Raw genomic sequence first — 17,248 nt, forward strand, 5'->3', positions numbered from 1 at the left:
TATTTCTGCGCCCGCGTGACTCACTCCATCTCGGGTCCATTCAGAGACGGACCGAGCTGGACCGCCGATGACAACTTCATTCATGGACTCATTAGATGACAAACGAATGCCGGCGACGTCACTGCCACGTAGCAATAGCGTTGCCTAAGAATTAGATACGTTCAAACAAATGATCTTTGAATTGAGCTCAAACAAAATGGCTTATTTTTGGTACAAGGTGACAATAGAAAGAGTAAATGGGAACAAGTTTCTCTTCTGAAGCATGGTCGTGACAATGGCCTGTTTTAAAAGGATTTGCGCCGCATTATAAGACGCATAGAATAGAAGCTGAAGTAGCGGCTGGGTTGTGTTATGCATCCACTAGATGGCGCTGTGCTAAAGGGGAGGTCAACAAAACAATCAGATGAGCCAGGCAAACTTTATTCATAGACAATCAGGAATGAAGATGTTTGTGGAAAGTTGGGCTCTAAATGATCAAATTTGACTTAGGAAAGAGAAAAGTTTTTGAAATGTAATCATTATTTATTCCTTTTTAATGAAAATGATCAAAACCTTACAGTGTCCCTTTAAGTACATTAAAGGAAATTCAATTCAACATTAAAAAAGCAATATAAATCAACTTTAAACTGTTCCAGCGTTTATACAGGTTACAGATTAGTCTAAAAGTGAAAAGAAAGAAAATACAAGTCTATATTAGATGAATATTTGGACAAAGGTAAAAAGACACAAGTAAGAGCAAATATGGACGGCCGGATGAATGCGGGCTAATATGAGAAGACGCTAAAATGATGGAAGGATGCTGGGTGAAGTGCATCGCTCAAAGTGTATGCTGGCGATACGGATCCGTACCCCGCGCTGCGGCCGCTCATGTAAACAAACCGAGCGTCCAATGAGAAGGCTCAACCACGTCGGGTACACCCGCTCAAAAACATGCTTGCTTGCTTGCTTTGGATTGGAGATACTCATTTTCAATCTTTATTATGATGAGACGGCAGCTGTGTGTGTGTGTGTGTGTGTGTGTGTGTGTGTGTGTGTGTGTGTGTGAGGACGCTTTCATTTGTCCATTCAAGTGCTCTTCTCGCTCTATAAATAGCAGGAGGGGGGCTGCAGGGGGCGCCATGCAGCAGCCCACGCACGCATATGTGCGCGTGCGCGTGTCTCACCGGTAAGCTGCAGCGATTCAATCTATTTTTAGATATGTGGCGCCCCCCATGCGCCGCAGATACGTCTGCGGGATGCTGCGCGCTCCGCGGCCGCATCCTTCATCCATTCACCCGTTCATTCCGAATGATACTTGGCTCCTCCTCCTCCTCCTCCTCCATTCATCATCACTGTGCCGCACGGTCGTTTTGAACGGGCGGCTGCTTGGCGCAAAACGAAACGGTGAAAACTAGCGTCGAATACAACAACGACGCAAATGCTGTTGACATTGCTTCATGACATTACTAAACGGGGCGCATTATTGACGACAGCAATGTTCGGATAGAAATATTTATAGATGGAGGCTAGCTAGCTAGCAAGCTACCTGGATGGATGGATGGATGGATGGATGGATGGATGGATGGATGGATGGATGGATGGATGGATGGATGGATGGATAGATAGATAGATAGCTAGATAGATGGATGAAAGAAAGGAAGGAAACTGAAATAAAAAGAAACAAAGGAGCGGGAAAGAAAGACGGCAAGAAAAAAAAAGTCCCAGACCAGATATGAAGTGAGAAAAGTGAATGTCGCAACAAAGAAAAAGAACGAAAAAGAGCCAAAAGGATAGAAAGAAAGAGCAGACACAAATGTGAACATTGGAGCGTTTCAAAAACGAGACGCAAAGAACGTCAAAGAATTTGAACGCCGGAGGCGGAGGGAGGCATCCAAAGCCACAGCAAGATGAGAGAAAGCAAAATGACGGGGACAAAAAAGAGCGCGAGGGACAAGGACGGAAAGGTTGCCAGAAGGGGACGAGTGTGGCCGGCCGGCCAACGGCGACGGCGGGACGGACGGCGGGACGGACGGCGGGACGGACGGCGGGACGGACGGCGGGACGGACGGCGGGCCGGCGGCTCTTGCCCCCCCCCCTCCCCAGCGGGCGCCTCCGTTTCCTACGCCGGCCCCGCCCCTTACTCGGTTTTGTCCAAATCGGGCTTTCTGCGTGGCCGGAGCTCCCCGACGTCACGGGCGGGAGGGGAGAGGCGAGCGCTGACGCGCGGCGCCGGAGCATCCACTCGGATGAGCCGCCCCCCCCCCTCCCCGCCGGTGACGTCGGGGAGCCCCCCTCGCTGCCGGCCTATATAAGCCGCCTGCGAGCAGAGTCCCTCACACGCCGTCAGCGGATCGGCACCAGCGCACGGCACGGCACGGCACGGCTTTGGCGCCATGAAGCCGGCCCACTGAGCCCGCGGCGGGAAAATCGCTCGCTCGCTCGCTCGCTCGGCTCCCTTCCCTTCCCTTCCCTACCCGTCCCCGCCGGCCGTTTCGCCAGCAGCATGTACCGCTCCACCAAAGGCGCCTCCAAGGCCAGGCGGGACCAGATCAACGCCGAGATCCGCAACCTCAAGGACCTGTTGCCCATCTCGGACGGCGACAAAGCCAAGCTCTCCTACTTGCACATCATGTCGCTGGCCTGCATCTACACCAGGAAGTCCGTCTTCTTCTCGCCCGCGCCCGGTAACGCATCCTCCTCACATTCGCTGAAAAGATGTGTATACAAATAGATATGCAGTAGTACTGTATAGAGGTCTCGCTGCGAGTGGTATCCGTGCTTGGTATCGATCGGAAAAAAGTGGCATTGATTAGAATAGGAACGAAGCAGGAAAAAAAGTTGAAATGACCGGAAATTGTTGCTATTATGATGAGGATGGTTGTTAGGGAGGTGCGAGTAGCGAGCGCCGATACCTGGCTTCGTTTCAAGGTATCGGCACTCGGCGCGGCCAGGCTGGCCGTCGTTTTTGTGGAATTTCAAGCAGAATGCTGGGTTGCCGCGGACGACAGGGGTGTCAAACATTCGGTCCGCGAGATGATTTTGTCAAGTATAAAAACGAGCCGGGTTTTGTCAGTTTATGAAAATCTTAAAATGTTTGTTGATGAATCGTATTTGTTTTTCTTTGACACTTACATAAATGTATACCGTGATTTTATTGGTCCGGCCCTGGCGGTATCAGTAGTACTTGATATTGGTGACAATCCAAGTTGAGTGTTTGCATTGGTATCGCTCTGAAAAAAGTAGTATCCAACATTAACAGTATTCAGCAGGTTGGTTACACATACGCACATGCATATATTTATGTATACACACACATATAGGTGTGCCTTTAAGGGGCGGGTCTGTTTCATTCCAATTGTGTGGGAGTATTTCCCGTTGTGCAGCGAATATGTGAGGCGAAATCCGCAAGCGGTGCTTTGGCGCTATCCATAGTGCTGAAAGCGCTTGGCGCCGGCCGCTGTCCGCGGTGCTGACGTCACCGTGCCAACGGCCAAATCAAGCCCACGCTCTTTTGAGCTCTTCTTTCTTTGCTATGTTTTGAAGCAAAACATTGGGGACACTTTTGTCTGTTTGCGTATTTGTCCAAACTATTGATTTTGCATCTAGTCTTCCAGCATTCTTTTTATAAGGGATATTTGACACCACATTTTTTTCTGATACCAGTACGGATGCCGCCAGTACTTTTGAAACAGACATGCAGGTCATTAAAAATAGATCTTTTTCCTTTTTTCACGATTATTTTCTACACCAATATCTTCCAGAAAGCCAGCTTATTCACTTGCGTCCACAATAGTGGGCATTAGTTTTCAGGCTACATCAGTGGAGCTACCTTATTAAGTCCCGGTGTCCTCTATAAAGGACATCCTGGCTTTTCCAGTGAAGCCTTATGTGTTTGGGTGGGATGCAATTCACTTTGCTGTCTCGCTAAGACAAAATGGACACAACGGTGGACATAAAGGAATAGGATGTCTCTCAGACGCTCATAATCTTGAGTATCGATACGTTATCGTAAGGTCGGGATCAGCACGATAGTAGTATCGACTGCCACGACGAGTATGGTTATCTTACCGTAGGGTTCAGGTATCGGCCCGATACCGTTACCTGGTATCATCCGTCCATCAATTTGTAAAATACGTTTTGTTTTTAAATCGCAAATGTTGATCGAATTGTGCAAATGAAGTCCGTGTCCATTTTTTTTGTGCCCGCAGTAGAGACAGGAAGCGCATCGGCGGAGCCGAGCTCTCACTTCCTGTCCCTGCCCGAGCTGTCGGACCTCATGCAGGCCCTCCCGGGCTTCCTCATGCTGCTCACGGCCGAGGGGAAGCTGCTCTACCTGTCCGACGCCGTCTCCGACCATCTGGGACACTCCATGGTGAGTCCGCTCGTCCGCCCGCCCGTCCGTCCGCCCGCCCTCCTGCGGAAACATGACACATGCGCGCGTGTCAGGTGGACCTGGTGGCGCAGGGAGACAGCGTGTACGACATCATCGACGCTTCGGATCAGCTGACCGTCAGGAACAATCTGTCGGGCGCGGCCTCTCCCGAGACGGGTAAGACCGGAGCGGCCGTCTTGCGCGTGGCGCTCACGCTTCCACCCGGAGCCCCGGTGACCCTTTTCCCGCCGCAGATCGTCTCTTCCGCTGCCGCTTCAACACCTCCAAGTCGGTGCGCAGGCAGAGCGCCGGCAACAAGCTGGTTCTGATCCGAGCCCGCCGCCTGTGGGCGCCCGCCGGCTCCTACTGGAGCGCCAATCCCGTCTGGGTGTGTTTGTGCTCCCCTTTGGAGAGCCATTCGGGCCGCGCCGGCGCCGAGGGCCCGTCCGGCGCTCCCCCCGGGGCTTGGGCCAACCTCTTCCTGGAAGGCTTCCACTCCCAGCACGGCCGAGACTTGAGGCTGCACGCCGCTCACGACAGGTAGGAAAACACGCAAATACAATCAAATGTACTGGCGGGCCGAAGGCTAAAAACTTTGCGTTTTTCCCATACTGCCGCAGGATATGGACTTGAGCATCCGCATGCCCCGTGGCATTATGGGAAAAGGGATCTGATAAAACTAACATAAAGGCTAATAAACAACGTTGACTCAATTTCCCAACATATTGGCAAAGCATTTGTTCAAAAGTCGCGTGCACGCCGAGAGTAACGGCGTCCCTCCTGTCCCCGGCAGCGTGCGCACTTACCTGGGCTACGACGCGGCGACGTTGCGCTCCCGCTCCTGGTACGGCCTCATCCACCCGCAGGACCTGCCGCACGCCTCGGCTCAGCACCGCGCCCTGCGTAAGTGTGGCTTGGCAAGCGCTCGCCCGCGGGGACGCCGTCGCTGACCAAGTTGCGCTGCGACTCACCAGTGCGAGAAGGCGGCGAGGGCCGAGGCGAGATGGTGGTGCGCGTGCAGGCTCAGGACCGCACCTGGGTTTGGCTCTACATGGTCCTCCAGCTGCAGCCCGGAGACGTCCCCGTCGCCAGCAGCAACTACGTCATCAGGTGCGTCGGCGCAGTCTTAAAACGAGGCGCGGACCGGCAAAATCTCTAAGCAATGAAAAAGACATTTTCAGTACGTAACCCCTAGCTCAAGATCTATGTACGCGCTAAGTTGAAGCTCTGCATTAGTCCAAATGAAGCAACAAGAAGTCCAACTTTGAACGAAGCTCCTCCACCGACACGGTTTATCAGCGCCAACGTTTTCCGTTTTCGTTTTTCCTTTTCAGCGAGTCGGAGGCCCGCTCGGTACGTCAACAGCTGAGCACGGAGCAGAGCCAGCTCAGCCTGGTCCTGACCTCGGCGCCCCCCCAGCAGGAGAGCCTGCAGTCCCCCGACACGCTGTCCAGCCCCGACCAGGTCTTCACCCCCGGCAGCAGCGGCCGCTCGGCCCAGTCCTTCGACTTCAGCACGGCCGGCTGCAGCGCGGCCTCCTCGGACGAACGGGCGGCGCGCGGCGAGGGCGAGCCCCGCTCCAGCATCTCCTCCCTGGAGGAGGAGGGCGCCTTCTTCCAGCCGCCGCCGCCCGCGCGCAGCCCCTCGGCCGCCCCCACGCCCAGCCCGCTGGCGGCGGAGAGCGACTTGGACTTTTTGACGCAGGGCATCCTCATGCCGCCCTCCTTCGAGCTGGACCCGCCTCTGCCGGCCCTGCCGCTGCCGCTCCCGCCCGTGCCGGCCTCGCAAGCCCAGCAGACCAAAGAATTTGTGTGCACGCCCCCGTACACCCCCCACGTGGGCGGGGCCGGCTTCCCCTTCGAGGAGCCCCACTTCAGCTTCGACCCCACCGGCACCACCACGCCGCCCCCGTCCGCCACCACGGCCACGGCCACGGTGGCCGCCTCGGCCTCCCCGGCCGGCCCGCCGGCCGGCGGCGGCTCCGGCCCGCCGCCCCCCGGCACCCTGTCGGCCAAGCTCCCCCTCAGCCCGCCCAGCCCCTCCACCGAGCTCCTCTTCGCCGCGGATCCCTGCTGCGGGGCCCTCTACGAGAAGCTGCCGCCCACGCCCGACAGCCCCGGCGACGGCGACTGCACGGTGATGACCCTCCCCGAGGTCCGGGGCCCGCTCTACGTGGACGTGCCCCTGGGGACTCTCCAGCGCCCGCCCGAGGGGCTCCTCACCCCCGAGGCTTCCCCGGGAAAGCAGCCCCGCCTCTCCTTCTTCTCCCCGGAGCGAGAGCGGGAGAAGGAACGGGCCGAGATCTCCCTGCTGGCCCGGCACATCAGCTCCCTGGCGGAAGGCTTCTACCTGGACCCCCTCTTGTCCAAGCTGTCCCCTCCGTCGGCGTCGCCGTCGTCCGGCCCCCCGTCGCCCTTCCTGGCTCCCGCCGAGACGCTCCGGGACTTCTACGCCGTCAAGGCGTGGCGGGGCCTGGAGCTTCCCGTCTTCCTGGAGGAGGACGCCTCTCTGTTTGAAGAGAGTGTCCTAGACACCCTCCTCCTAGACGCGCCCCCCGAGTCGCCCTCGCTGGTCCCGGAGCCCCCCGGCCCGCCCTCTCCTCTGACACCAGTGTGCTGGCACCAAGCCTCCCCGTTTGAGGGAGCGGGCCAATTCCGTAGCGTCCGATCGGCGCAAGCTAACTCGACGGACGGACGCGGGGAGAGCGAGGAGGCCCCCATGGAGGAGGAGCCGGCGGAGGAGGCCGGCGAGATGGAGGTGGCGTCATCTCCCGTGTCCTCGTGCTCCTCCGTTCCGGCTTCTCCTCCGCTCGTCCTGACCGCCTCGCCGGGGCCGGGCGCGCCGGCGCTCTCCCCCGCAGCCGCCGCCGCCTCCTGCGCCCAGTCCCTCCTGGAGGAACTGGCCGTGCTGGAGCCCATGTTTGGGGCAGGTGCCTCGATCGCCCCTGGTTTAGGGCAACAACCTGAGTTGTATCAACTCCAGTGTCATCCATCGCCACAGTGCTTCCACAATGGTGAGACGCCAGATTCCTTCTCCGTCTTCTTACATCGCTTTGCGTCCTGCGGATCGCACGGCACCTTCTTGGCGCTCGGCTGGCGTTTCGGTTTCCCGCGCAAATCGATCGAGCGACTGCATCGGAGTTTTCCTCTGAAAAACGGCTACGTGAACAGCTTTTTATAAATACGGCGGTAGCGCCACTTACGAAGGCCCCGTGACGAAAAAATTCAACTTACGAAACGGAAAATATTGTCTCCAGTCACGAGGGAAAATTCTAGATACAAAAAGCGACAGCAGACGCCAATACGTTAGCACAGCCCTGTAGCCTGATTAACATTTTTTAAGCAGTTACTTGGGAACCGTTCATGTGACATGTTGACAATTTTGTACATTAACAGCGAAGAAAGCGGCGAAAACCAATTTTGCATGCTCTTATTCACCACGCCGTCTTGTCATACTTAATTCCATCTTTGCATGAAAAACCCTATGAGCTAATTCATAAGCAAGAGTCATTTTTGCTGTACGGTGCGGGCCGCCTAAAAATGAACGACGGGCCACAAATGGCCCCCGATTTAATGGCTCCGATTTCAGTCTTTTCGCTATGTTGTGGTTTTTTTTGGTTGGTTTTTCTTGCTGACCCCCCTCCCTTCTTGTTTTGTCTTGCAGATGGGAGTGGAAGCATCCCTCCGTTCTAAAATAAGTCTGTGACTTACTTCATCAAGTATGGCATATTGTCATATTTTGTGGAGACACACTTTTACTGCAAAGTAAAACATCCTTAAGTGTATAAATATACATAATGTATAAAGGACCGACGCCTACATGTCTCTGCCGAGAACAAAGAATGGGCTTTCTAGTTTTTTGTTTGTTTTTTTCCATCACGAAGCTGTACGCTCCAAAAAAGCCGGTGCAACATTTACAAGCAGAACCGGAACCAGAACGACACGGACGCCCGACCGACTGAGTCCCGAGTCCATGCGGTGTCTCGGATCGGACATCTGAACTCGTTAAAGCGTTGTTTAACTTTCAGACATGCATTTGTATTCACTCGTAGTGAAAAATATCTGTTGTGGACATGGACAGAAAAACATATTTTAATAGAGAGTTGATTTATGACTTGGAGCACTTTTTTTTTTTTTTTTTGCCTGACGTGTGACTTTTGGAACACACTTGGAATTGAAAGCACACTTTGAATTCGGAGTTTGCGGCTTGGAAACCTTTAACATTCCATACGTGTCTGTTTGGCCATCTCAACTTGTGTTGAACTTTGTGACCTTGTGCAAACAAACAAACAAAAAAAAAAAGCATGTGCTGCCAATCTGCTCTTACCTTGTACTGTACATTTAGACTTTGAATGTGGACTCTTCAGGTCGAGGGTCAGCTGGGGGGGGGGACAGACGTTTGGGTAAATTTGACAGGCATGCAAAGCGGCGGAAAATTTCAGGTCGATTTCCATAGGAAATTAAGATGGAAAGACTTCATGGGATTTTTTTTGTTTATTTTTCCTTGTTTATTTTTTGCTTGGAAAGTCTAATATTTGTAGCCAAATCCTTGCAAATGTTGGCTCTTGATAATAATAATGATAAATAATTATGTAAAAATAAAAAATAAATATTAAAAATAATCATATAAATAATAAATACATTTAGTCAGGGTATCACTGTGCATGCAAAAAAGGCATCAGGATCAAGATATCTTCCTCAGTTAGATTTAAGATCCTTATGCAACCCATTCAGTCCCAAAGACGTCTTTTTATGTCCTCGGGACATTTTTCAAACGTTCCAAGAAGGGCCGAAGAAGCCGCTCTTTTCCATTCCCATGAAGCTTTCCCAATTGCCGCCATTTTGCAAGTCTAGCATTTGCGATGCTGGCAGCTTCTAGGCGTTTTGTCCTTTTGGACAGTGGAAGCTTGGTCGTGAGGCACAATCAACTTTTTTTAGGTCGGGGGAGGGGCGACATTCCTCCTTTTGTCCAACACGCTCACGTAGAGTTGTCTACGCTCAAGTAAAGGATCGATTCCTACCTTCTAGCTAGTCGACGGCCGACTTAATAACCTATATACGCGTGTACACTTGTACTAGAGGACGTGTGACGTGCAAATATATTCCTTTTTTGCAGAAGGTTGTACACATTTGTATGAAGGTTTGTACATAGCAAATAACCAGGAGAGCCATTTTAAATATGAATATTTAAGGTATACTTAAGTGCAGAATGGACATTGTGGACCAGTGTTCTATTGTGTTGCTTATAAGTGTATTTGAATGTGGACAAATGCATTTATAATAAAGTGCACTTAGAAATGCGGCTGAGTTGTGACATCAGTGTGTCGCTTGTACTAGCTAGCATGTTTGTAGAGCGTTTTTGCCTCACTTGGAACATGTCGTCAGCACATGGGTTAGCGACGGATCGCTAACGTGTGTTCTAGCGACTCCCATGCAAAATGTTTGACAAGGATGCGCATTGTTATGAGTGATGCAATGAAGTTATATTTCACACCACCGAAAGCAAGTTGGGAACTACTGTACTAGCGCATCATTAAGCCTTTGTAGTTGAATAAATAAAGCCCTTTTTTTCATTTTATTTTTTGACGTCCTTGCTAAGGAGGCTACTAGTGCTAACACAGGAGCACAAAAGCAGCATTGATAGCAAAAAAGCCAAAGCGAGCGGTAAAACAAGCGAGCTTGCGCATTTGTACGAGGAGAGAGATTTGTAAGGGCTCAGCATCAGCACCCGCATCCCGCTCATCATCGTCTTCGTCATCATCCTCCTGACGGTGGGCAGCCCCGCTTTTTCTTCCCCCCCGAGCGAGGTTGGCTCGGCAACAGCGCTGACGCACACGCGTGACGAGACGCGAGCGGACGCCATCTGACTCGGAGTGACGCACGAGATGGGCTTTGTGGGGAGCGCCCCCCCGCCCCCCCTCCGCCATGATGACGACGATGACGACACGGCTCCTCTTACAAACGCTCCCGTCGCCTCGGCGTACCTGCCGCGAAGAGGGCTCCATATATGGGCATTTCCGTCTATCCGGAGGGGGCTGCGCTGACGAAAGGAGGAGAGCGCAGGGAAAGGCTAAATTTAGAGGTACAGTAAAAGGAGGCGAAGCGGGCTCGCGAAGGCAGTCCGATGCTATTACATAGTGGAGGGGGGGCACAAATATGACATAACATCCCGCATACATCAAGCGACATACAGCGTATGTACACCCCGTCGGGTCAACGCATACACATTTCTGCTTCTGCTTCTACAATTCACCGATTTCTTTTCTGGAACCTAGTAGCTATTAGTGTGTCGCCACTGACTTCTCAAGTGGGGGTACCTAAAGGCATTTCGGGGGTTATGCGAGATGCTGACAGTACACGCTTTCTTTTCAAAATAACTGGGTGATGAAAGTAGTGTGTGTGTGTGTGTGTATATATATATATATATATATATATATATATATATATATATATATACATACATATACATATATATACATACATATACATATATATACATACATACATACATACATACATACATACATACAGACACACACACACACACACACACATACACACATACATACATACATGCACATACATATATATAGACACAAACACAGATGCATGCATGAGCGCCATTGTGGTTCTCCAAAAAAATTGAATGAATGTAGTACATTGAGCAACAATGGTGACTGACCTTGTGGTCGAACTGGGCTGCCGAGTTTTCAGTGGATCAGTCGGCTGCTGACATCATCTGGTGAAATTAGGAACTGCAGCAACCATTACAGATAACTAAATTGATATTTCTTCAAATTGAATCTAGATTGCGGTAAAATATCTCCGGGCACTTCGGCTTCCTCCCAAATTCCAAAAAGATGCATGGCAGGTGTAATGGACTCTCTAAATTATCGTTAGGTGTGATTGGTTGCGTGGATGGTTGTTGGTTCCTGTGTGCCCTGCGATTGGCCGGCGACCTAATGAGGGTGCCCGAAGACGGCTGGGATAGGCACCAGTAAGCCTCCGAGCGACGTGAAGATAAGCAACACGGATAGATGAGGGGATGGACGTAATGGCTTTGGAAGCGACGAACGGGTCTGGGCGAACAATCGCCATTATGAAGATTTGTGAGGCGGGCACAAGGTGAGCAGACTGTTGAAAAAAACAACCGGCGAAAACCGAACGTGACGTCAAAAGGACGACGCGTGGTTGCCAATTAGTAAACAGTAGCCCTGGAGGCGGCGTAAAATCAACATGGCTAGTCAAGAGTAGTGACTGGCGTTCGAGAGTTCTGGTCACTATGCGGAATAAAACAAACTGTCGTCTCTCCCGCTCACTACCTCGAATGCTTTGAGGACGGACTCGCTTCCGGCGCTAAGGAGTGACGTAGCTCAAGAAACATTACGTCACAAATAAACACGATAGAAAAATTTTATTTTTCAAAAATCTAATCACAGAAAAAAAATCAAGATAGACGTATAATTATACAATTTCATTTACAAAGACATAGAAATTTGCAATATTGTTTGTCTCTATGAATGTCACATTCACATTTTAATTTCACTCCATGTTTTAAAGCGATCCAAGCGTTTTAAAGAAATTCAGAGATATGTTAATACATTTAAACTTAAAAAAATGTGTGTGTATATATGTATGTGTGTGTGTACAATTGAAATGTGCAATTGAAAGCTTGGCGCCTAATTGAACACATTTGTGGAGAGACAGTTTGTTTTTTTAAGGGGAGGGGGAAGAAATTTCGAGTCAAACGAGACGCAGCAAAGAGTTCAAGTTGATTTATTGTCTGCTGGCACAATGTACACATTGAACACAAATAGCAACGAGCAAAAATGGGATGATACCATCCTTCCATCCACTTGGACACTCTCTGGCCCCAGCAGAAAAAAAAAAAAAAGAGTTGGAGACGAGGCTAAAGAGTGTACTCTGGTATGGGCAATAAAAGTTCCAGCGGATTTCAAAGGAGAAGAGTGTTGCACCTGACGCAGCCAGTAGGTGTCAGTAACGAGGCGCCTCGCCTTTATCGTTTGTTGCCTTGAGGCGCTTCCGTGGCAGCCGCAGCCGCCTCGGCCGCCGCAGCCGCCGCGTCCGCCTTCAATTGCTCCTCTCGCTGCTCCAAGAACACTTTGTACTCCTCGGCGGAGAGGCTGAGCACCAAATCAAAAAAGGACGATTAAGCGATGCTGCATTTTTTTGGCCATCTCAAATATATATACAGTACTGTAGTTGAAAATAATGTTGTAAGCCAGCATAATGACAGCCACTTACTGGTTGACCACCTTGATGCCCAGCGAGCGGGCGGAGCCAACGATGCTCTTGACAACGTACTCGAGCGAGGCGTTCCTCATCTTGAAGCAGCGGTCCTCCGCCTTGACGCGGGCGATCTCGTACACGGCTCGCACCGACACCACACCCGCCGTCTCGTGCCCTGCGGGCGGTATCGACAATGCGTCCTTCACTCGGATCGCGATCGCGATTACGATGGCCGCGGTGGGATTCGTTCGTCCGGTCAGGACAGGAAAAGCATCAGCTGCAAAAACTGAACTGTGGGAAATTGGGAATTTCTCATGGCTGGCTTGCAGTTGCAACTTTACACCAACAGAGGGTGCCGATGCACCAAGTATGAAAAATTGTGAGGCTGGGTACAGTAAAGGTAGTAAGGCAAGGGAGGCCAGATCTCACCTGTCCTGGCGGCTCCTTTGGCGATGCCCGCCGCTTGCTTGAGGAAGTACGAGACGGTGGGCTGCCCGATGTCCAGCTCGTACGTCCTGTCGGGCTGCGCGCAACAATAAGCGTGGCTCCATTAGCCGCTCTTCCGGCGCACATTGCTCAAAATCATTCAAAGCCTATTCTGTGCACGGAGGCGGGTTGGACATCTTTGTTTGAAAAAACAAAACAAAACGTAAGGTTTGGAGTAGAGATGTCAAAATTTAGTGATGAACGGACAAGTTATCGTTTGATCAACAAGGAAGTGATGGCCACTATTTTAATACCATGTTTTCCACCTCAAAGCCTTGAATCTTTTGTGCGCCTGACAATCCGAGGCGAGAAAACAAATAAAACGTCATCGCCATGTAAATTCCTCTGCATTTCAGTTATAAATATATTTTTTTACAATAAAAATGTTGAAAACACCCTGTCTGCGTGTCTTATAATCGAATTTTCATTTTTTGGGGGACGACAAAATTAAAAGAACTTGAATTTGAAATGTTATTTGATTAATAGTTTTGTTAAAATGTTTTGTAATTACCAATTGTCGATTAATTGTGACAGCTCCTGCATGTTTCGTAAGTCTATTCTATCATGGAGGCGATATCAAACATCCGGCCCGAGGGTCGGTTGTGGCACCCAAACTTAATTTAATCCGGCCCACAAAATGATTTCGTAAAGAATAACAATGAGCTGATTTTTTTGCAAGTATGAAATATATAAAATATGAAATGTTTTTTGGTTAATAGTAATGCTGAGAATGTTTTACGATTAATTGGGATGTTGGGCTTGTACTATTTTGAAAATTACAAAAAAGAATAATACATTTGAAGTTGTTTGAAAGTTCTATAAATATATACCATGATGTTATTGGTCCGGCCCACTTGGGAACGGATTTTCCCCAACGCGTTTTCAAGCTAAAATGAGAACGACAACTCTGGATGATGTGTGGGGTCGGAAATGTCAGAAATCACCTGCAGGTGGCAGCGATGGGCTTTGGGTGATGGTGAAATAGGAGGTGGGCGGGTGGTGAGTAAAATAATGGGCTGTGTGTGTGTGTGTGGGGGGGGGGGGGGGGGGTGCAAAGAACAAGCTCTTTTCACTCATTGCCACGTCTTGTTGGCACTTAATGCCGCCGGGTATTGCTTCATTAATGAATGTAAATGAAAAAAGGCTCACTTGGCCGCCCCACTATGAATAATGGAAGCGTAGGCTAAATGTTCTTCAGCCGGCGGAATTAAGCGGCGCCGGGGGCGGGACCGGGGCCAACGGAGGTCGCCCGCGCTTCGACGCACGCACGGCGTACCTTGACGTTGATCTTGATGGGAAGCGGGATGCCTTCCTTTAAATCCTTGGTTTTCTCGTTGAAGTCCTTGCAGAACTGCCCGATGGGGATTCCTCTCTGGCTCCGCACAAAACACACACACAAAAAGACAAAAATACGCATTACATAGTGATTATAAAACGGTGGACCATTTCGGAACATTTCAACACGCAAACGCACATATTGTGGTGGAAAAAAGGAAGACTACCCTTTCATTTTATTTCTCCATTTCTTAATATCAGACATAAGCTATGATATGCTACATTTGGAAAAGATTTGACAAATGTGAGGATCCTGAAGATCTGAGCTGGATCACGTGCGTATGAAAAAGGAACAATACGTGAAGGTTAAAATGGATGACGGGGAGCCTGCACGCCACCCGAGGCCGCCATCATCCGTCAATCGCAAAACGTCCGACGGCTTGCACTCCCCCACACACGCACACACACACACAGGTGTGTGTGTGTGTGTGTGTGTGGGGGGGGGGGGGGAACTTGTGGGCTCCAGCAAAATGCTCCCTTCAAGTGCAAAAGGTGCCCACAAAGACAATAGAACCCAGAATAGAACCCCATTTTGTGCAAAAACAGCACAACCACACACACAAGGGTTTTTCTCTATGGTAGTGACACGACGCATTTCCGAGCCCCTAACTGTCGCAACGGATCGCCTAACGATAACCTTGAGAAAAAGTCTTGACCCTCAAAAAAGGTTGCTCCATCAAAATGGTCCCCATAGTAAAACGAAGTCCCCAACCGGCCCAGACCAGTACGTGGATCAACTGGTACCGTACTAAAGTAATCAACTATTTAGGTATTGAAGTAATCAAGTAACACTTACTTTAGGTACTAAATTAATCAATTACTTTAGGTAAAACTCAGTAAAAATATATCTCTGAGACTGAGCGAGTTGAATAACCGATAGTTCCGCTATCATTCGGGATATACCAATCTCCCTTTTCAAACTCTGCGGGCCGGATTAAAAATCTTAACGGGCCGCGTACGGCCCCCGGGCCGTAGGTTGCCCACACTGACATAGCCCCAAACTTTAACCTGATTGCTCAAACCCTGACCCTATTCAATTCTATACTCTTAAAAAGCAAGTCTTGACCCTCAAAAAAGGAAAGGGACCGGCCTAAATGTCCTCACCTCCAAAATGTCCTCAATGGGTCGGTTCCCACAAGTATAGCCATGCAGAAACACACACACACGAGTAGCTAAGGGAATGTACACATAACAGGCTGAATTTGCATTGAATATGTCAAGAAAGCGCGTTGGCACATTTCTACTGTTTGGAAGGCTCCTTGTTAAATTCGCAGCAGAATGCAGGCAGGCGCGCGCGTTGTTTACGTGAGCGTCTGTCACACGGCTGATGAATGAGGCTCCCGTCGCGCCGTCCGCGCAAAATGGATGGCTGGCATTAAGTCAACGTGTGAGGCTCGCGCACGCCACAGGCGCTAATTCAACAGGCCCGTCGCAAACGTTACGGCCGCCACTGAAATCGACGCGGCCGGCGGAACCTTCGTTTCGGAGATGAGGGAAAGCCAGAAAAAAAAATAAAAATGAATAGAGCCAGCTAATGAGGGATCTGATGAAAAGTCAGTCATCTTGAGACGGGAGCAAGGCGGCGTTCATTTCAGGTTAATGGGCTAGAAAGTTCTCTCAAGTCCGCTAAATGCTTCAAAAGCACTCTATGAATGCTAATAATGGATCCACATCGCCGTTACGGAGTCACACTCATACCGTCAAGACTCAAAAGTAGGCACGCTTTGCACTTTAGCACAACTACGGATACTTTGTGCTATGCTATGGACTCGAGGTCGACCACGTTGTTTGTCGGCCTGCTCCCAAAACAACCGTTATCTGGACTCTCCCAGATTGAATTTTTCCACAAATACATCAAAAGACCAGAATGGAAATGTTTTTTGTTTGCTTTTTTTTCAATCTGATTAAACAATAAAATAATGGCTGGATTAATTGATTATTAAAATAATTGTTAGTTGCAGCCCTAGTTCACTGTGTATACATTTTGCAAGGTTTTCTTTACCATGAGACTTTTTTGAATGTAAAATTTGCAGCCTGACAGAATCAAGGTTGCCAAACAATGAGCTTGGTTGTGTTTATTTCCATCCTGATATTGCGCAATCTTACAGGGAAATCATGACACCCCCCAGGGGCCTTGTTTGTTTCTACCTTGCCCCCCCCCCCTCCCCCGCCATTCTTATTAAGGCAATTCCCTTGTCAAGCCGACTACTTTGTACACGTGCCCTTCCCTCCCATAAAACAACATCACCCGCCCCAGTAAACAACAGATGGGGGGCTGGGGGGGGGCTAATTAAAAAAAAAAAAAAAAGATTCATATTAGGATAGTGATGCAGCATATGAATTGAAAAAAAGCTTGTGGCATTCTCTGGCTCCATCATCCTTGGATCTTATGATCTCGACACTTCCTTTTCATGCCGCAAAAAGCCCCCCCCCCCCCCCCCCCCCCACCCCCCCCACCCCACCCCCACCAGCCTGCGATAATAGCGCCAAGCATGTGAATGCGCTTAAGCGCACACAAAAGGAGCGTCACTGCTAAACATAGACGCAGAAAATGACTTCTTCAACAAAAGTCCGCCGCTACAAAAGAGCTCGGACAAACACGTGGGCAAATTGAAAAAGGCGGAAGGCCGCAGTGACGGGAAGCCGAGCCGCATCGCGTTTTGTTCGGTGCGGGGGCTAGCTTAAAAAAAATAAACAAGGATACTCCTCTGAGGCTACAAAATCTTAACTCATTCAATCCCAAAGACGTGTTTTTACCTTTTTTTTTTCAAAAGTATTTTGGAAAAGGGGAGAAATGAAAAGGCTGGAGTAAATTTGAGCTGTTTAC

General features: G+C 50.0%; 2 protein-coding genes and 1 long non-coding RNA gene across 4 annotated transcripts in view; 1 reads left to right on the forward strand and 2 right to left on the reverse strand.

The window, feature by feature from the left end:
* Nucleotides 1-359: 359 nt before the first annotated feature.
* Nucleotides 360-11,692, reverse strand: LOC148413344 (uncharacterized). Of its 2 annotated transcripts, none has more exons than XR_015867611.1 (6): nucleotides 11,033-11,692; nucleotides 8,678-8,729; nucleotides 5,323-5,506; nucleotides 4,488-5,250; nucleotides 4,313-4,393; nucleotides 360-2,686 (listed from the first exon to the last, which is right to left on the reverse strand). It is a non-coding gene; the product is annotated as an uncharacterized LOC148413344 (long non-coding RNA). The 2 variants fall into 2 exon arrangements; XR_015867612.1 differs by lacking the exon at nucleotides 11,033-11,692 and having other exon boundaries at nucleotides 4,488-4,871; nucleotides 5,158-5,250; nucleotides 8,678-8,736.
* On the forward strand, nucleotides 2,330-9,652 carry npas4a (neuronal PAS domain protein 4a). Its single transcript, XM_088431496.1, has 8 exons — nucleotides 2,330-2,663; nucleotides 4,188-4,351; nucleotides 4,426-4,528; nucleotides 4,606-4,891; nucleotides 5,145-5,254; nucleotides 5,326-5,461; nucleotides 5,686-7,364; nucleotides 8,015-9,652. The coding sequence occupies exons 1-8, from the start codon at nucleotides 2,483-2,485 to the stop codon at nucleotides 8,041-8,043; spliced, it is 2,688 nt and encodes an 895-aa protein (XP_088287622.1). The 5' UTR covers nucleotides 2,330-2,482; the 3' UTR covers nucleotides 8,044-9,652.
* A 418-nt stretch (nucleotides 11,693-12,110) lies between the features above and the next one.
* The window catches only part of mrpl11 (mitochondrial ribosomal protein L11), a 34,621-nt gene continuing 29,483 nt past the window's right edge, over nucleotides 12,111-17,248 (reverse strand). Inside the window, exons 3-6 of the mRNA XM_088431183.1 lie at nucleotides 14,363-14,458; nucleotides 13,030-13,123; nucleotides 12,616-12,775; nucleotides 12,111-12,494 (exon numbers count right to left, since the gene is read on the reverse strand). Of these exons, the coding sequence (XP_088287309.1) occupies nucleotides 12,368-12,494; nucleotides 12,616-12,775; nucleotides 13,030-13,123; nucleotides 14,363-14,458 (477 nt within the window). The 3' untranslated portion in view covers nucleotides 12,111-12,367. The remainder of the gene's footprint in view (nucleotides 12,495-12,615; nucleotides 12,776-13,029; nucleotides 13,124-14,362; nucleotides 14,459-17,248) is intronic.

This window comes from Hippichthys cyanospilos, chromosome 13 (assembly GCF_059441005.1).
Source record: "Hippichthys cyanospilos isolate Australia breed blue-spotted pipefish chromosome 13, RoL_Hcya_1.0, whole genome shotgun sequence".
Classification (NCBI taxonomy): Eukaryota; Metazoa; Chordata; class Actinopteri; order Syngnathiformes; family Syngnathidae; genus Hippichthys; species Hippichthys cyanospilos.

Excerpts from the sequence above, each read along its gene's own strand:
- npas4a (XM_088431496.1), top strand. The coding sequence starts at position 2,483 with ATGTACCGCTCCACCAAAGGCGCCTCCAAGGCCAGGCGGGACCAGATC. Across the intron at positions 4,529-4,605 it reads CGCGGCCTCTCCCGAGACGG|ATCGTCTCTTCCGCTGCCGC; the intron begins GTAAGACCGGAG and ends TTCCCGCCGCAG. Across the intron at positions 5,462-5,685 it reads AGCAGCAACTACGTCATCAG|CGAGTCGGAGGCCCGCTCGG; the intron begins GTGCGTCGGCGC and ends TTTCCTTTTCAG.